An 18,682-nucleotide genomic window follows, 5' to 3' on the forward strand; every position below is an offset into this window, starting at 1 on the left:
ACTTTGCACAGTACATCTGTAATGGCCAGCTGAAAACAAAGCTTTTAAAACGTGAAATGATGTCAAAGTGCACTTACATTTTGAATCTCTTTCAGAAGGACACCATCTGTCATGAACTTGATCTTGGTGTCGCCTGTGACATTTCCTTCAAAGCGGATTTGGTACGAGACCTCTGAAGAGGAAAGGCTCATCTCCTCGGCAATTCGCTTTGACATGGACACGGCAGCCACTCGTCGAGGCTCAGTAACGCCCACCATTTTTTCCCTGCAAGGCAGCAGGCAGAAAAATTTAGTCAGGATGCTGCCCATTTGTTTGATCACAGCTTGCTAAGGTGCAGTGGTGCAGCCAGGAATTTTTTTAGGGGGAAGGAGTTGGGGTGGGGGGTGAGCACTTGGCCTGCGGTGGGAAGACAAGCGGGTGTCATCGCATGTCGTTTAATACTAGGTATCCTGGCACACAGAAAATTTGGGAACGAAGAGAGGAGATGGGGGGAGGGGGCATGCCAAGTCCTTTCTATGTAATGAGTCAGAGTAAAGACCCTCACTATGCAATGAGTGAGAAGGGGAACGGAGCGGCCTGGCTAACACTCCCGGACTAGATCGCATTTATATATAATAACCAAAAAAGGGGATGGGAAGATGCCACAGTGGTAGCTCAATTGGTAAGAGCATAGCACACTGTAGTGATAAAATGTGGGTTCACATCCTACCTGCGGCAAGTCGTGTTTTCACCCACTTTCATTTTCCTTTGCTTTATCATATCTACATTTGAATTAATGCAAGTAATTCACCCATATGCTTTCTTTGGTTCCGTTGTCTGACGGTTTCATTTGATTGTGACTCCCAAAAATTGGACCCCTCAGTTCTCCTTCTCATTCATTACAAGCTTTTCAGCGTCATAAAAAAGAATAACAAGAGAGGAAAAGGTTTTTCAATTTCAGACAACACTCCCCTCAAAAGGCTAACAACTGTCTGTCCCCATGCATCTGTGCAGTTGGTAACAATGACTTATTTTTTTTCCTTGTGAGGCATCAACTGCTACTGATGCTCTGCAGTCTTATTGACAGTATTTTACAGGTGCAGTGAAGCAATTTTGTGAGTTGATAGCAATCAGCATACCTGGTGTATCCAGCTTCGTAAAGAAACTGGGGCACCTGTGTTGTCTTTCCTGATCCAGTTTGGCCACAAATCACCACGACATCATGTTCCGATATGGCTTCCATTATTCTTTGTTCTTCCGCCAGAATTGGAAGCTGATGCCGAGCATTCTGCAAAAGAATGAAATTTGAATGCAGCACAGCCAGCAACAACCAGAAGTGATGGACCTGTAGTCGTACTTTTATTATGTGTACCAACTGTGTTGCTACACATAATAGACCGCAGAATTCCTGGTGTGACACATTAGGAACTATACTCGGTGGTCACTAAAAGGATTTTTTAATGATCTCCAAACACACACGCAGATCACAGCATGAGACATGCTATGGCATTTGGGGCACTCCACAACAATGTTGAGAGAGTGATATGAGAAAGTAAATGCCCTTTGAAAATCATGTACTGGGTAGCCTTTCATGTGCTTGTATCTTGACACATTTATTAAGCTGCGTAACTTTCACTTGATCGGACAGGTTTCCATTGTTTTTGTTTTTTTTTTTTCATCCCCATTTAACATCAGGGTGACGTAGAGAACAGACCTGAAACAAAATAGGCATCCTGTTATAAGGCAACAAAGTTGACTTACTTGAATTTCTTCAGTCCTGTGAACGGGCATAAACACCGAAGGCGTGGAATGTCTAACAGGTTTCGCTGGAGGCTGCTGTGTGTTTTCCTCTGGTGTCGCTACTGAAGCAGCCTGAGCATCTTCGACTGTCTTTTCGGTTGCACTCTCTGTTACAGCATCGCTCTCTGGGTTGTCAGTACCCTCGTCTTTCCCATTCTCCTTCGGTTCTAGAGCAGCCTGGTTCTCACTAGACCCCTCCTCACTGGGCGATGGCTCAGTCGTCGTCTGCTGCACTGTCTTCAGATTCAGACGATTCCGAGTCGAAACCTAAGACGTCGTCCCTCTGGATGCGGGCTCTCTTGGGTGCCATTCGTCTGCTCCCTTTGACACTGCTTATTCGTGTCGGCCCCTTCTTCTCGTCTGGCTGAGGCGCAGTCGTGAGCTCGCCGAGGCTGTTTGAAAATGAAACAAGAAACAAGCAAGTGAGGCAAGTCACTCTACTGTGCACGTTTTTGTAAAAGGCATGGCAAGGTTGGCCAAATTCATAGAGACCGTGAATTCAGCATGACGTGTGCAGACGATTGCTTCCTGACAAACTAGGTGAAGTTAAAGTAACAAGACCTCTGAGGATGTTTCAGTGAGGCTGTGTGACAGCAAGACAGGAAACAAGGAAGTTGGGCAAGTGTGGCGCTATCGTACAGGTTCTCCCAAGAGGCAGCAGGGGGAAGGATGGGTAACCCAAATAATCCAGTCGGCAAATTCAGAGCCAAGTGTGCTGATAACCACTCCCTAACATGTGCTCTACAAAACATAAACTAGGTGGAATAAAACAGTGAACACAAAAAATATTAATAAAGAAATCCCCATGTATGTCTGCTTTCATTTGAACAGCATGAAAGCAATGACTACTTATAGATGACTAAAAGCGAATCACTGAACCTGTACCTATTGGAAACATGAGGAAGAAAAGTAACTGCACAAGGACCCCACCCTTTCTATGCCACACTTATTAGCAGAATTTCGCAGCACAGTAAACATGTGTTTCTTTTGTAATTTAGACACTGGTCCAGCAGTTTGATGTTTTTGTTAGAAAGTGTGGCCCCCTGGGAATTCTCTTACCGTTTCAGACCTTTCGTCTGCATGGTGGATGTGGAAATCAGCATAGACAGCTCCTTCTGGCTGGCCTGTGACTTCTGCAGCTCTTCCAAGAGGTGAGCCCTCTGCCCCAAGTGATAAAATGTTTGAATAATTTTTTTTTTAAGTAACATTTCTGTGTACACAATTACATAAATCACGAATGCCTGAATAGCCTGCATGTCTCCGAAATGGTGTCAATAGCCATGATTGTCACTGCAAAGTACCCATTCATAAAGGCACTAAAAGTTAAAGACAATATAATTAACATTTCCTATGCTGTGATAATCAGCTGGACGAGAATGGACAAGGCTGATATGCATTCTTTCTTAATCATGCAAAATGTGCACTGGAAGTTACATTAACACAGCATGCATTACAACTACGGCACATTTACAAACATTATCCGGTTTTAAAGGTCAACACGAATTTGAAATCTCGTACATGTACATTATTTCCGCTGATGGGGCGGAAACACTATAAAATACGTGTCACGCCATTCCAATGAGAGACATAATTGCCCGCCCAGCCGTTAAATTCGAAGTGAATAATATCAACGCTGTTGTAAAAAGAGTTCATTGTCAACATCCCCCTGGTATATCTTCATATGTTTTGCTTGCACCATTACCATATCAGCGAAATCAGCGTGTAATAAAGTGATCAAAGAAACTTACATTGATCTTCTTGTTCTTCTTTTCCAAAATCTTCTGCAGAAGTTTCTTCTTCTTCTTGGACAGCTTTGGGGCCACCTTGACATCTTGAACTTTGCTGGCTTCTTTCTTTTCAACTTTCTTGGAAGGCAGTACCAAGGCATTGCTGTTGTCGTACTTGTCCTGCCTCACATCTAGTTCCACTTCGACCTGTAGGCAAAGTGGCATGCGATGCACTATTTCAGTCGACAGTGTGTTGTTGCAAGAACGAAACTTAGTTTAGTTTAGCGTTCCTGCTAGGCTATATAGTATACGTGACACATTGCATACGCCACTGCAGAAAATCCAAAACAACAGTGCGTGTTCTAAATTTCCAATGGAAAATAATAGCTGCTGAAGTTAAAAAGCGAGTGACAGTCTTGCTTTTCACATAACGCTGAACAATGCACAGCGCCACAATTTAACTATCAACCTGTTCATCTTTCCGCATTGAAGTCAACTCAGAGCATTGTTTCTGTGTCAGTAGGCATATCGTTCAAAACCCTTACCCGCTAATACAAGGATGAGCAGACAACGCATTTGCGACTATGCTAAGAGATCATGACAAGCACCACAAGTACGCAATTCTGACTGCCGAGATGGCCTGCAGTAATCCACATGTCTGTAACTAACCTCAGACGGTTTTTCGTTGTCTGTGGAGTTTTTCTGTTGTGAGCTCCTTGCTTTGGCATCGTATTTGCGGCGAGATCGACCCATCTTGCTGGAGATCGCACGACGCGCAATGCAACGCACGTGGATCAAGTTGATGTTGCGCGACACATCGTTACTATCATTACACTCGGAACCCGCTAGAACAATCCCATACAGATAAGTAGTTAAAAAAAACTTTGCATATTAGCGTTTATTTCTTTATTGCAAAATATTTTCACACGTTCATGCTCGTTTTCATAGCTTGTTTTCAAGAAATAATTAGAAAAAAATGAGCTTGATGTTAGAGTCAAAATTATTAGTGCTCCAATGCATGCTTCAACTATGCAGTATCTGTGTATTAAACTTTTATATTTATCACTACGTGGCGCCTCACACCTAAAGGCCGAATTTGATTTACCAGGGTTTATTTAAAATATACCTCAATTTATATTTAATTTTAAGACATCATAATTAAATATAATTAATAAAACTGATATTTATTTCAGTTTAGCAAAATTTCTTAGCTTTTCGTGTACTATTACTAGGCCTTTAATATAGCTGCTGCCGCACTGCAGCAGATCTGTGCATTTGTGAACTGTGGAAGATGGAATTGGTGTATTACTATTTATTACGCTGCGGCAAGATAACGCGCGCTTTCCGAAAAGCGCTAAAAGTTTCGGCGCGCTCCTTCAGATGAACGGCGATTAACCATGAGTTTCGTGCAAGTTCACAGCGATGTAATAAAGCTTCTCTTCGAAAATCTTGGCAAGGAGTTTCGTGACAAAAAGACAGGTATGTAGTATTTTCTGAACGCCTCTCATTTCGGAATTTCTTGAACTGCACACGTTTCTCCTCGTTTACCTGTTTACCTCATTTCTCCGTGTTTCGTGCAGTTTCCACTAAAACGCTGAATGAGTGAGTACGATTGCATTTGTGTTTTATCCTCTCAACAGCTCACATAACATGGTGCGGAATTGAGTCTTATACAGGTGCCACATGGCGCACTTTCGATCGCGATCAAGCCCGATCAGGATCGAATTTCTCGGTCGCGATTTGCTTCTTTGCTCAATCTTGCGAAGGAAGCCAATCGCGGTCAAAAATTTCGAATCTGATAGGGCTCAATCGTGATCGCAAGTGGCCGTGTGACACCGTTATTACACGAGATTCACTGAGACAACGTACGCTTGACCCAGGCTGGACCACACCTTTAGAGCTCCCCTTCAGCCGGCGTTGAGACTCGTTGACAGACGCCGTGTCAAGCGCCTAACATGCCCACGAGGCCGGGTGGTCTACCAAGTATCCGGCGAAACGAGAGCGTTCTATACCTGCCTGCCAAGCAGCAACTTCTGCGCCTGCTATTCGTATCTGCACCAAGGTAATGTAATAACTTTTGATCACTGCATGCTGTGTTCCGTTCCTGATGAAATCATTGACGCCTCAGCGTAGTCGTTCACTTTCGGACACGTCTTCAAGCGAACCACACTAACTGCAAATCGTAGATGCTAGTTCGCTTTCACTTGTGCTGTTTGTTTACTGCATATTATTTGGAGGTAGTTTATATCTAATAATGGCAAATGATGCTGGCTATCACATGTCTGAGCTGAATTGTAGACGTTCTTTGCTTTAATTCCATGAAGATGTATGACATATATATATATATATATATATATATATACATCTTGGAATTAAAGTAATGAACTTAGTTGCAAGTGTCCGCTACTTATTCACTTTCTGAAGCTTTGAGTTGTACTAGCTATTCGAATGTCACTTCAATGAACTGCAGTGACATCTCTGTTGCTTTTGTCTTTTCCTTTATCCTCAGTACTACGAAGACAAGAGATACCAATGGTAAGCAGTGATTTAGAGTGTACTTCATTTCTTCCGAGCTTGCAGGGCTTGTATCACAAACGTTATAGTAAGGCTCTTCGTTGGTCTTGCTTTTGTGTGCGATTCATGTAAATGAATGTGCATGTTGTTTGGTCCTAAGGCATCCTTATTCCAGAAGCGGTCTATTGCAAAAAAAAAAGCACAATATAGAAAGATACCTTTTAATTAACTTATCATGAAGTATGTTCACTTATTTATGCATTATCATTGAGGCTATCATTATGTAAGTACTTCCACGTAACCCTGCATGTGGTTCTACCGAGTGTCACATAAATGGGAGCACCAGGTATACATGACCTTTCCAGCTAAACCAGTGGCAGACTTACACTAAGATTTCGCACAGTGGTAGTGTTTTGCCATGGGTTCAGTTTAATGCTGTCCTTGTGAACATTACTTGCCTGTTTTGTTCAAAATTAAGCCAAAGTGCGTGTAATCTGCGACAATGCCACTTTAAAAATTGTCGATTGTGGTGCAACAAAATGGCGACGCCATCTGTAATTGCCATAGTGAAAGGCGTGTTTTGCCATTGCAGTGACAGGTGGCACTACCTTCCTGTTCAAGCTAGAGTTGGTAGCATATACAGTAACTCTAGTTCAAACAAAATTCATAGGCACAGGCACGTATCAGCTTTATTGTGAATGAAGCAGGCAATTAATGCTCACAAACATATCAAACTAAACCTGCTGCTAAATGCTACGTCTGTGCAAATATTGAGTGGAAACCTGCCAGCGGTATAGCCGGAAGTCATGTAAAACTATTGCTCCTATTTATGCGATAGTCAGTGCAACTAGTGTGTGAAACAAGGAGCAGGCTTGACAGTAAACAAAATCATGCTTCAACAAAATCTTATATGGCAGTCAACTGACATATGCCTACCCTTGTAAAGTAGATAAATCTCTCTTGTCCGAGTAGCCTTCTCAGTCGAGCAACACTGAAAGCAACCATGCAGGCTAAAAATATTCAGAAGCTTTTTGCAAGTGTTTTCTGTATTGTACAAACGAAATGAAAACATTTCCTTCTTGAGATCTTTGTTACCAGCTGCGCGACATTCTGGACAGTTGTGCCGAATTTTGATGACACGCGTGGAGCTATTACAGCAAAGCTTTGGCGTCAGCAAGGCTGTTATTGTGAATGTGAAAACTCCCACGATTTCACTAGGAGCACATGTTCAGAAAAGTATCAAAGTGCACAATTAGAAAGGAAATTAACACGAACAAAATGGTGAACTTGCACTAATATTAGCCTTTATTGCTTTCATACCATATCTTTCCCTCATCCCGTTTCACCTATTATTTGTCAAAGCTAGCTTCCCTCCTTGGCATATTGCGAGGCTGCTTATGTGGTCTTGGAATAAACGCGCACTTCTTCATTTTCAGTGTAAACACGTACTTGCATCAAGACTGGCAGAAGCACTTGGAACCTGTGAAGACGTCCGCTGCACAGACGACACAATGGCATTCTTGTTGCAAAGCCTCGGTTAAATATGGCTGCACACAGGCTGCTGTTATCAGCTAAGTAGGTTTAGAAAAATCTGTACAGAAGAATGTTAAAAGAAGGCTGCACACCCCAGACATGTATGCCGCTCGGACAACCACGGTTTGAATAAATTTTTCAATGTAGGTTTCATGACTATCATGATAGATTCTGCACGTGAAGCACATGCAGCTTAGCTAAGACACAAAGATGACAAGTGTATATATTTTATTCTGTAAAAAAATATCCCAAAGCCAACGTTTCTTCTGATGCAGTCGGTTGGTGATATAAAAATATGTATGACCATATCTCAAGCAACAAATACTGATCAGATATTTGAATAGAAATCTAGCGACGATAGAATCCTGAGCTGTTGGCATGATATTGAAAGGAACTTGTGCAGGCCGTCACCTCCAGTTGACAACCATTGTAGCAGCAGACCTTGGGCATTACTCAGTGAAGCAGATCTGAAACACAAAGTGCACTTGTTGGTCATGATAAGCGCGTCAGTTCAACGATATCCTGGCGAGAAAACAGGCTTATATTTCCCATATGCCTTGCGGCAAAGTCTATTGAGATCAAGTAGTTACTGATAGCCTGGGCGACGAGAAGGAAATTTAGTCACAAATGCAGCTTTTTAGTCACTTAAGGGGCTGGGAAAAAAAGAATGACAAAGAAGTTTGAGAGAAGCTAACAGTGTATGAAACATAATAAATTCTAGACTGGCTAATAAATTCCAGTCTAGATCAAGAGAACAAAGTAGAGTTGAGCAGGTTATTTAATGCATAGAACAAATAACCGGTGACAAGGGAAGAAAAACAATTGATGACAGTAAAGGATTATAAATGAAGTAACAATATTAAAACTATTGCAGGAATAAGGTGGGTTCAGTTTATTTATTTGTTACATACTGCAGACCAAACTGGTCCAAGCAATATGGACAGCACAAATAACACAATGTCTGTATTACAAAGAAAACCTGGCAGTATGAGAATAAAATGATCAGCATCTATCATACAGTGTGCCATAAGGTTCCGTTAGGCTAGTCCAATGAGATTTCAGTTCTGGCAAACTACAGGGTTAGAACACTAGGACAGGAGATTTCTAGCAGAGGTCCTGCATTAGACAAAGAACTGCTGATTATGATCTTTGTACAGCTGAACCTTGTTGCAATGTAGCTGGTTCACACAGCTTCCCACTTTGTGCACTTGCTTATGCAGCTGTACACCCCAATCTTAACACAGTGTTGCCAGTAATAAATATATAGGTTCTCGTGAACAACCCAGTGTCTCCAAGATGACAATGCCCGTTACCGAAAACCAAAATATTCCACATAGCACTGGCCTGTGCACCACGTAGCTTTCATAGCAGAATCCCATCTTACCTGTGTGCTTTGCAGCTATAGACACACTAGAAGGCTCAGTAGTCACCTCCGGCTGTGGGGTCTACAATCACTTGCTTCTCAAATGCAGGCTGAGAAACCCAATAGAGAGCATCGGCGTATATTTCCGTGCGTTGGGTCATCTGCAAAGCACGATGAGCATTTGAAAGATCTATAAGTCATTGTTGAATGATTATATTACCAAAGCAAGTCCGTAATCGCAGTAGCATGTTACTCACCCTAAAGCCCCAAGTATCGCGGACTTGTCGGCACAAGTTCAGGTCAACCTCTGTGACCAAGAGGCCATCGTTGATTCTCGAAAGGCCCTGGAGAAGGAAAACAGGACTTGGCTTGTGATTTTGTTCTCGACAGAAATATTTAGTTAAGTGTACACTTTCGGTTTGTGCACCTTTGTGTTGGTTTTTCAAATCTGAATGATACCTGTTACAATTAAAAAAAAAATTTAATTATGGGGTTTTACGTCCCGACACTGCGCAGTGGGTCATCAGGGATGCCTTAGTGAAGAGCTCCGGACAATTTTTGACCACCTGGGGCTTTTAAGTGAATGGACAATTTTGCATTTCGTCCCCATCAAACTGTGGCTCTCACAGCTAGGCATCGAACCGGTGATCCACTCAACAACCTGTTACGAGTCCTAGTGTCCACATGTACAAGGTTATCAACAGTTAAGAGGAGCTCTTCAGTAGCATTAAAGGCAGTAAAGGTAACATAAACGATTCTTCTGCTTTAGTGGAAAAAAAGAGGCTGACATGGCACCTAAAGCAGATGCTGATGATCAATAAAAGGTCATATAGGTATTTTTGCACTATGAGTGCTTAAATACTGCCGAGATGTACTCTGAAAGAGCGGATGACTCTGCAGTCCGTGTTTTGTACACTTCTCAATGCACATGCCAGGAATGCATCTCGAATAAAAGTTATGCAAATGAACGAATGTGCATTTTCTTGAAACAGCATAACAACATGGCAGAGAGACAAGCCTAAAGATAACATTTCAGCGCCAACTATACCAACAATCTTTAAAGGTACACATCACATTAACGTATGCACAGTTGTGAAAGAGACCAAAAACAAAGTTATGAAAACCACACTGACATTTGTTCTTTTTAAATGTATACCTGTCATTGCAATATTGCTTTTCAATAATTTTGTGTGTCAATGTAAATGTGACATATCCCATGCAGTCGAGAGTGCTGTAGTGTGTCTTTTCATCTTCCCCATTCATTGTGCTGATTATTGAAGAAGTGTGCAGCAAACGTTCAGAACAGATCGATCATCTAGATGCGCACTTTTCGCATGCTGCAAGTGAAAGGCACAGGTACACCAAATTTTTTCAAGGCTGAATAGATAAAACTTCTCAAAATGAAATGCCATAACACTTTCGGCATGTTACCAAGCTTGCAATAGCAGAGCTGATATATACTGCATACACGTGGAACAGAGCAAGAACAAGTGAACTTACAGGCGTGCGGCTTCCGTCAGGAGCAGTCACATAACTGGAGCCTGCGCCATCATGTGCAGAAACAGTGTGTTATGTGAAAAGAGAAGTGCTTTCACATATTTTTGTATGCGTCTCACATTTATAATGTTTTCACTAACTCTCCATTATGAAGCCTTGGCAACATGTATGTACCTGTCAACTTTTACGATTTTGTCGTGAGTTGCATTATTTTTAGAGCTTGTTTACAATTGTCGTGCTGACATCAATAATTTAACTATCTTTGATTTACGTCCAGTTTAGGGCAAAACTGATTTCAATTAGTGTGACACTGATTTTTAAAGAATGGAAATAGAGTCTTCGACCGATTTTAGCATCTGATGTTTTGGGACCAACTCCACTATTCAGACCTAGCCGTAAGGGTGACATGACCTTATTGAACCAATGTACAATGATAACCAAAATTTCCGCTGCTGTTGCATGAATGTTCTATGAATAAATTTGACAAAAATTTTAGTTTGTCTGTCACAAATAATTTTTGCCGATACCATAAAGCAGAGTGCCTGTTCATAGCATCCATGCAAAACAGTCTGCGATTTTTTAAATAAACAGTTAGAATTTAAATAATAAGACAATTTTGAGTGTATTTAACTTAATAATAGTACTTTTTGTTTAGGGCTGGCAGCTCTGCATGTAGAATAAAAATGCCATGTTATCTTTTCTCTTTTAACACCATTTGTGTACCTGTGAGAACGGTTAATGGCATATGCGAGCAACTATAACCAAGTTTTGCATAGTGAAAACCAGAGAGGCTATGTTATAGCCTCTCTTACAATGACAATATAATTCACCTGAATTAAGTAAACTTGCAACACTTATCCTGATGCATGCGATCATGTTAAAATTTAGATTGTGCTTTCTTTGACTTGTATTTGCTAGCTTAATTCTTATTCAAAGCCATCTACAGTCTCCATCATTGTTTTATGCTTTTAATTACTGCAATAAAAATTCAAAGTTACAGCAACAAATTTTGTTTCGTGCTCAACAACACTGAATCAATGGCAGTAAGTTCAGCACTAAAATATATTGTCAGGAACACAAAGTTGTCAAACGAGGTTGCGTACATACCGTAGAAGTGTCCAAAGTCTCGGTGAGCTAGAGAGAGAGAGAGAGAAAGGAAAAACAAATTGTAAGCATCGTGGAGTGAAAATATTTATGGGGTGTTCGGGGCATATGCGTATGGTGTGCATGGGCAAACCTTACCCAAGCAAAGCTCACCTTGCTTCTTGTCACCAGAAGTAAATTCTCGAGGAAATACTTCCTGTGTGGGAGAAAACAAAGTGAAATAAAAGGCACGGCTCATTTGATATTTTCTCACACTTCGGGCATTTTTTTTTTTTTTTACGTTGCATCTTTCAAGGAATTGCAGCCACATTTCGCAGTCTGTATGTTACACCCCCCTGATAGTGTTCATATCTTTTCTTTTTTGTGCATACTGCAGCGACCACTTCATGTCAGGTCGAGCCGATTCCGAGCGACTAGTGGATGCATAAAACATCAAACGTCTGTGAAACAGCATGTTTCAATTTGAGCCTGAATTTATTTTGTTACAGAAACATTAAGCTTGCGTTAAGCAAGGTATTCAGGCGGAAATGAACTATTCATGGATGTAGACTTACCGTTCCCACCCGGTTGATGGCACACGTAAAGTAGCTGTTGGCTATGGCCGCATTCCTAGCCTCAACGTGCCACAGCGGCTCGCTCAGTCCAGACACTGTCGCAGACGGGTTGAACACAACCTCCGCTCCGTTGGCACCATACATGAGCCAGTTGAGAGGATGATGTCTCCCATAGCAGATGTTGATGGCAATCTTGCCTGCAAGCACATGTTGCACGAAAAAGCACGTTGACTGCCAGACTGCTGCAGGTCTTCAACAGCGGTATGGAAGCATACCACACACAACATTCAGCGATGAATTTAGCAAAGGTCTTCATGCTATACTATTCTGAGAAAGCACATGCATCTAGACTTGCAATGGCATGTTCCTCTGTGGTCATTAAGACAGCAAGTTGAGACGAGTAGCGAGCTGGACGAGTTGACATCAGAACATTTTGAAAAAAAAAAAGGCGTGTAAAACGAAGGACAAGGTAATGATGGAATACGGGACGCAGCACACATGTCCCGTCTTCCATGCTGTCCTTGGTTCTACGTACCTTTTCCAGAATACTGTAAGGCATCACTGATTATGGGCAAGGGGCCAGAGTGCAACCATAAGCACTAACCTACTAGTGCCAATAGCATTTCTTTGCACTGTCACTTCAGTGTCCCTCAAAGTGCCACATAATGCTTTCAACACTGGCGCAATGTCGCAGAATGGGCACAGAAATGCTGTTAAGCATGCCAAATCAGCTGCGCACGACACATCAACACATGTGCAGGCCATGACTAAGGAAACATTGAACAATGTACGGGGAAAATCGCGAATTCTCTAAGACTGTGCAGTGAACACCACAACTGCTAATGCTTAACAAAATTCATATTGTGCTCTTTAGTTTTCAAGTACCATTCCTTTGCTAGTTGAAACGCAGCTAGCATTTCTAACAATGCAAACACCGTAGAAACAAAAACATAAAAAACAAGAAATGAAACTGCTGTCTTTGTTCTGTATTTGGTTTTCTATTCGATATTATTAATGAGTGCAAACGAACAAGTCTTACCAAATTGTGTCTGGAATACTGGATGTCCAAGTTTTGACTCCATGTAGTAAGTAGACTGAAACAAAATATACGTTAGTTATGGTTTATTTGCGCATCAGAGAGGACAGTAATGCGCCTGATGCGCATTGGCATATGGTTAGCGTAGTTGGCATGCAAATTCTTCGGCTTGAAAGCAAGGCCTGGATTCATTTGCTGTTGCAGCACGCTTCCGGAACGCTCACCTCATTAAAGTCGCCCACTCGTGGGATGTGGTTCTTGCGGGACTTTCCCAGAATGGCTCCACTGTTTGATACTACAACGGCCGTGTTCCAGAGAACGTCAGAGTCGTCACGTTCGAGAATCGGGCAGATGATCACCATGTTGTGTTTCTTAGCCATCTGAAAATTTCAAATAAGTTTTATTATTGTGGTAAAATAAGCTCCTGGAAATATAATAAGCTCCCGGTTGGCTTAGGCTGAAGATCAAATTCGAGTAACATTCAGACTTTTTAAAAGCATCAATAAGTGCTTTAAAGGAATACAGACGTGACACTTTCGAATTGAAATTTCTTGGCATCGAGTCAAGCCCTATAAAACACTAACATACTAACAAGCAACAGGGTGCTCAGTTTACTATAATACTGGCTTCTATGATAGTTTTGGTGATTGATTACTCGAAAGGTGTATGTGTCACGATATAGTAGCTCGCTCCATTCCCAAGATTGCTGCCGCTGCATGCAACTGCAGCACTTAAGAGCCTAGCCCTATTCCTACACGACAGCAGCGAATTTTGCTGTGCCGTGAGAGTACTATTATCATTATTATTGATACATTTGCTATACCATGATACTAATGACACTGACACCAGGTCTGGCATTTTGAGAAAGACTTTTCTATCAAACTAAAATAGTGCCTTACAAGTGTTTTCCTAACTTCATACTTTACTAAGTGTGGTCCTTCTATGTGCAAGAACCATGTGGTAGAAATTGTACAACTTCAAAAATATGTTGGTACTCTTTTAAGCTAATGGTTTGTAATATACAGACTTGCACACAATGCATAAGAATACTTTAGGCTAATAATTTGAAAAGTCGTAAATAAAGGAACAAGGATGACCTGCTGGCAGAGTACAACAGATGGGCCGTGCTCAGCGGATTCTGCAAACTCGCACCAGGGTGTTTTCTCTCTGGTGCAAAATGCAAATGGCATGTCTGAAAGAAAAGAGGTTGCAAACTCGCACAATCAGCACATTACAGTAGGTACAGGCAGGAAAGTTTTATTATCTTTTTATTAACTGTTGCAGTATTGGACATATTGGACTTGACCTTCAGCTCTTTCCCGAGTCCATTGAAGCAACACAAAATGCTTCATTGCAACACTTTTAGAACTAAGAATAACCAATATTCCCCACAGCCATGACTGATTTTTCTGTCCTGCTCTGCGGTGTGACATATGCTCGAATTAGTACAGCCTGAGCTGTCACTTCCCAAACTTATTTTTTCCTGTCCTCTACTGTACAGGTTCAACATTTGGCAACATCAGCTGTTAAAAGCCATTGAAAGCTGTTTGGCCATAATTAAATCTCAAGCACTCCGCTTACTCAGACAACAGTCAATGAGTCAAAACAAAAAGTGCAAGTGGCTGCCTGCAGTCATTATATTCAAGTTTTTAATTTTTTTGTCTGAAATTTTGTTAATGTTTTGAGTACACGAATGACACTGCTAGCATGATACTGCGAGCAATTTCATTACAGTAGCTACAGGCAGACGAAATTACATACAACTGAAACTTTGCAAGAACCAAATGGACCTTGTGTGTGCACAATGATAAATACCACAATGAGGGTGTAGTAAAATTCTAAAGCCTGCAATTAATTATTACAGTTAATATAAATTACCCTCGGTAGAATGGCCCGATGCCATGGCAGCTGTCACGGAGCCTTGTCAAAGTTTGTAATGGTCTTCGTGTGAACTTCAGCAGATTTTGATGATATCTTTGAAGACTCTGGCGTCAGCTTTGAAGACTCTGGTGTCAGCTGTGAGGCCCTAGGGCTTTGCTGTCAGCTGATGGTGCTCTCAAGGTATGGCTAGATCTGGTTAAATCTTTAAAATCACAATTCTTGCATTTGCAGGGTACAGTGCTATTTGCTTTACATCTTACAAATGGCCCCTTTGAAACGATCTGGTGGCTACAGCTATGAAGCTCTTCTATACCTTTCAAAAATTCCTCGCATGACATAGGTAATCATCAAGAATTGTTCCTGTCTTAATTTTTGTTTTGTTGTTACAATTGGCAATTGTGAACTTCAGCGGCCAGCGAACATTTCAGAGATCAAAGCATTGAGATGAGAAAACAGCTTAGAGTCCAGGCAAAGCCAAGCACTTTATTAAAACAGAGTTTTCCTGGGCAGCTGACTCAGTGAACTTTGAGAAAAGAAACCATCGGCCTGGCATGAAAATTTCATTTGTTCGCATACTCACGCCATGTCTCCTGGAAGCAGATGACGTTCACACCGCACAGTGCTGCCGCCTCGACAATGGTCTCGATGCGACGGTGCAGTGCCTCACGTTGGGCAGCCACTGGTTCGGTCGTGGGCAGCACGATGCGATTCTGCACCAGGCCGAGGCGCACCACTCTCGGTGGGCGCATCTCCTCTTTTTCGGCCACCATTCTGTAGCCCTTGAGCTCAAACTTGTGCTCTGTGGCCAGGGCAAGAGCCTCGGAGTCAAAGTCAAGGGCTCTGAAAATTTTGTTTATGTTTTGAGTACACGAAAGACACTGCTAGCGAGGCAGGGATGGCACAGAGTAATTGGAGCACGACTGCTGTGATAGCTTTATTTATACACTGCCATGGTCTTGGTCTCATGGATGGGTGAAATTGCAGGCGCGAACCAAGTCCAGAAGTTGGAAATTACATTTTGGAGCACATATATATATGGGTTCCTTGTTTACACAAGCTGACAATGCCCTATAATCAGTTCGTACCAAGCGATAACTTGGCAACTCCGTGGAGATCAAGTGTATGTTATAATCGTATTTTATTCTACTGATGGTACTGTCTGGATTGCCAGAAATCCCGAAAGAAACCAAGCCACTAAGTTTTCCTCCTCTACAGTGAGAGATGTGTTATGCAATTTGATGCAACTGTATTGGTTAGTGTGTTGCTGAAATGAAAATAACAATGAAAGTTCACTTGAACCGGACTTATTGTCCAATTCACGAACAGCTTTCTTGCTAGTTCCTCAGTTTTAATGGGCAGCAAATGGGAATTGCAATAATCCAGCTATACAAATTGAACATTCTCACAAGAGAATCTCGCAACTATTATTTTTCACGCTATCTGATGGCCTGCTGCTTAAATAGCGAACTTCCCATCTTGTTTATGAAATTTTCATGGCAATCTGACTTGAGCACCTGTACAAGGCTCAGAGGCATGCATGTGTGCACACTTGCATGACCCATGTAAGCCTACCATGGCTACTAATTTCACCATGTTGGGCGCAAATGCATTAGACTGCAGCATTTTGATCCCTTTATTTTTTTTATGCCACCTGCACAACAGACAGCGAAAAATCAGATGCAATCTCCGAGGCAAGTGGTGAATGCTGGATCATGCAATAACGCTACTGAGCAGGAGCAGGTACCAGCACATGCTGTGACCATGGCAGCTTATAAATAAATCTCAAGCACTCCGCTTACTCAGACAACAGTCAATGAGTCAAAACAAAAAGTGCAAGTGGCTGCCTGCAGTCATTATATTCAAGTTTTTAATTTTTTTGTCTGAATAACAGATGGAAAAAAAAAAAAAGCGCAATGAGAAATAGATATGCTGAGGCAGAAGGAAATGAACTCAGCTTAAATAAGTATTGCTGTTCCATGCTGGTTTGTTGCTTTCTACTCTACAGCGATGTCACTTTGACATTTCACTTTGTGCCTGTTAAGCCCCCCCCCCCCCTACATTGCATTCATTCTCTCTTCAACACAGCAATATAAAGACAGGGGTGTACTATATATTTGTGCACGTTTTAATTAAGCTATATTGCTCACTTAAGCTTTCCTGTAAAGTATGGCTGTAATTATTATCCTGTACTGACAGATACTAATATTGTATTCATGCCAGCTTGTGTTCCTCTAAACACAATATCTGCCATGAATTATTTAAAGCGAGTCTGTAAATCTTCCCAGGAGTTCACGAATGAGACACTGTACAGCGACGCTGCACGCAACGAATTGGCTGGACTCATTGCCTTTATTAAATAATAATAATAATAATAATAATAATAATAATAATAATAATAATAATAATAATAATAAATAACTGGAACAAGCTTATACGTGCGGCAATGAACTGTCTGATAGCAGCTATAAGTTATAGGTATAACATCAATGTTGCACACAGCGTAGCAAAAAAAAAAATACCACCTAGGCCTCTCCATTCAACCCGTAGAAGTGACAGATCGCGAAGGGGAAAGGGATGTCTATGCCGTTATAATTGTACCAATGGAGCTAATCAAAGCGCGTAAATAATGGCAGCGTTAATGAAAGTATGGTAGCACTCTCATAAAAAGAAGAAGAAAAAAACGAGAACAAAGAAAAAACAAGAACAAAGAACAACTAAGCTATCCGCACGCCAGCGCGTGACTGTCGCATCATGCAATAACCATTATAAGAACTTTGCCGATCATACATACGTCGGCCGGAAAAGCTAGCTCGAAATACCAAATACGGGAAACGCAGTTCATTCCTACCGAAATAAAAAAGAGGTCTTCTACGTCTATTACGACGTGGCTCGAGATATGGGTCGAGAAGACGACCACCTCAACACGTCAGCCGGTCCGAACGATCAAACGTCACTCACGCGCATTCCTTTCCGTAGAGAACGCCGCGGACTTTCTGAAGTTCTTCCGGAGGCAGATGCTCCGTGAGGATCTTCTCGACGCTCTCGAACTCCTGGCTGGCCATTCCCTCGCTGTTTTGTAAGATGTCGCGCAGCAAACTTCGAGAGGACCAAAGTTGCGCACGTCTCGACTGCGGGGCCGCTGAGTGGACTATGGCCGCAGGACGACCCAATTGCAGAAGACGAGCTCGTCTCCCGACGGCGAAACCTGTTTGACCTCGGAAAGGGGAAGTTCAAGCTCACTTGCGCAACCCTTGGATGCTGAAGCGTCGCCGGGGTCGTGCTCCCAAGCGCGCTGTCCGGCGCAGATAAAACGGGTCGAACGCTGCAAGCGCTGGGAGTAGCGAGAGTGAAAGAAATTCAAGTTTGTATGGGTGTTCTGTGATTCAACTATGGTCTGCTTTTCATTAAATAGCACCGCGTCTTTTGCCACTTTGTTGCGACTATTTCCTACCGCTGTACCTGTGGGTCGTCTGCTACACGCGGGGTACACACCACGTACGCGCAAGCTCACACGGGTGTGAGTCTGAAAAGAATCTTCAGCTGGTTCAGTGTTCAGTCACAGAACACCCATACGCATGAAAATTGTACTTGGTTTTGTAGGACGTGACTGCAGACGCAACAGAATGCGTGCGCTGGCCTCAACGTTGTGATGCATGCATGCGGTGGTGGTGCGGTTCACCGTAGTGCGGTCACA

The 18,682-nt window shown here is 42.1% G+C and overlaps 4 protein-coding genes across 6 annotated transcripts in view; 2 read left to right on the top strand and 2 right to left on the bottom strand.

The window, feature by feature from the left end:
- The window catches only part of LOC119446316 (uncharacterized), a 519,665-nt gene that overhangs the window by 406,597 nt on the left and 94,386 nt on the right, over nucleotides 1-18,682 (top strand). The window lies entirely within an intron of this gene.
- On the bottom strand, nucleotides 1,850-4,311 carry LOC119446312 (probable ATP-dependent RNA helicase DHX37). Its single transcript, XM_037710721.2, has 4 exons — nucleotides 4,176-4,311; nucleotides 3,528-3,713; nucleotides 2,839-2,939; nucleotides 1,850-2,171 (listed from the first exon to the last, which is right to left on the bottom strand). The coding sequence occupies exons 1-4, from the start codon at nucleotides 4,257-4,259 to the stop codon at nucleotides 1,994-1,996; spliced, it is 549 nt and encodes a 182-aa protein (XP_037566649.1). The 5' UTR covers nucleotides 4,260-4,311; the 3' UTR covers nucleotides 1,850-1,993.
- Nucleotides 4,808-7,861, top strand: LOC119446313 (zinc finger SWIM domain-containing protein 7-like). The gene is made up of 5 exons (XM_037710722.2): nucleotides 4,808-4,985; nucleotides 5,087-5,108; nucleotides 5,387-5,568; nucleotides 6,016-6,041; nucleotides 7,457-7,861. Exons 1-5 carry the CDS (start codon nucleotides 4,904-4,906, stop codon nucleotides 7,559-7,561), a joined length of 417 nt encoding a protein of 138 aa, XP_037566650.1. The 5' UTR covers nucleotides 4,808-4,903; the 3' UTR covers nucleotides 7,562-7,861.
- On the bottom strand, nucleotides 7,765-18,412 carry LOC119446309 (beta-ureidopropionase-like). Of its 2 annotated transcripts, none has more exons than XM_037710714.2 (12): nucleotides 17,947-18,412; nucleotides 15,569-15,828; nucleotides 14,205-14,299; nucleotides 13,332-13,487; nucleotides 13,111-13,165; nucleotides 12,072-12,268; nucleotides 11,656-11,713; nucleotides 11,521-11,547; nucleotides 10,417-10,457; nucleotides 9,174-9,260; nucleotides 8,938-9,077; nucleotides 7,765-8,020 (listed from the first exon to the last, which is right to left on the bottom strand). In XM_037710714.2, exons 1-11 carry the CDS (start codon nucleotides 18,048-18,050, stop codon nucleotides 8,973-8,975), a joined length of 1,185 nt encoding a protein of 394 aa, XP_037566642.1. In that variant the 5' UTR covers nucleotides 18,051-18,412; the 3' UTR covers nucleotides 7,765-8,020; nucleotides 8,938-8,972. The 2 variants fall into 2 exon arrangements, with proteins under 2 accessions (XP_037566642.1, XP_037566645.1); XM_037710717.2 differs by having other exon boundaries at nucleotides 11,671-11,713; nucleotides 17,947-18,401.

Source organism: Dermacentor silvarum, chromosome 3 (assembly GCF_013339745.2).
Source record: "Dermacentor silvarum isolate Dsil-2018 chromosome 3, BIME_Dsil_1.4, whole genome shotgun sequence".
NCBI classification, from domain to species: domain Eukaryota; kingdom Metazoa; phylum Arthropoda; class Arachnida; order Ixodida; family Ixodidae; genus Dermacentor; species Dermacentor silvarum.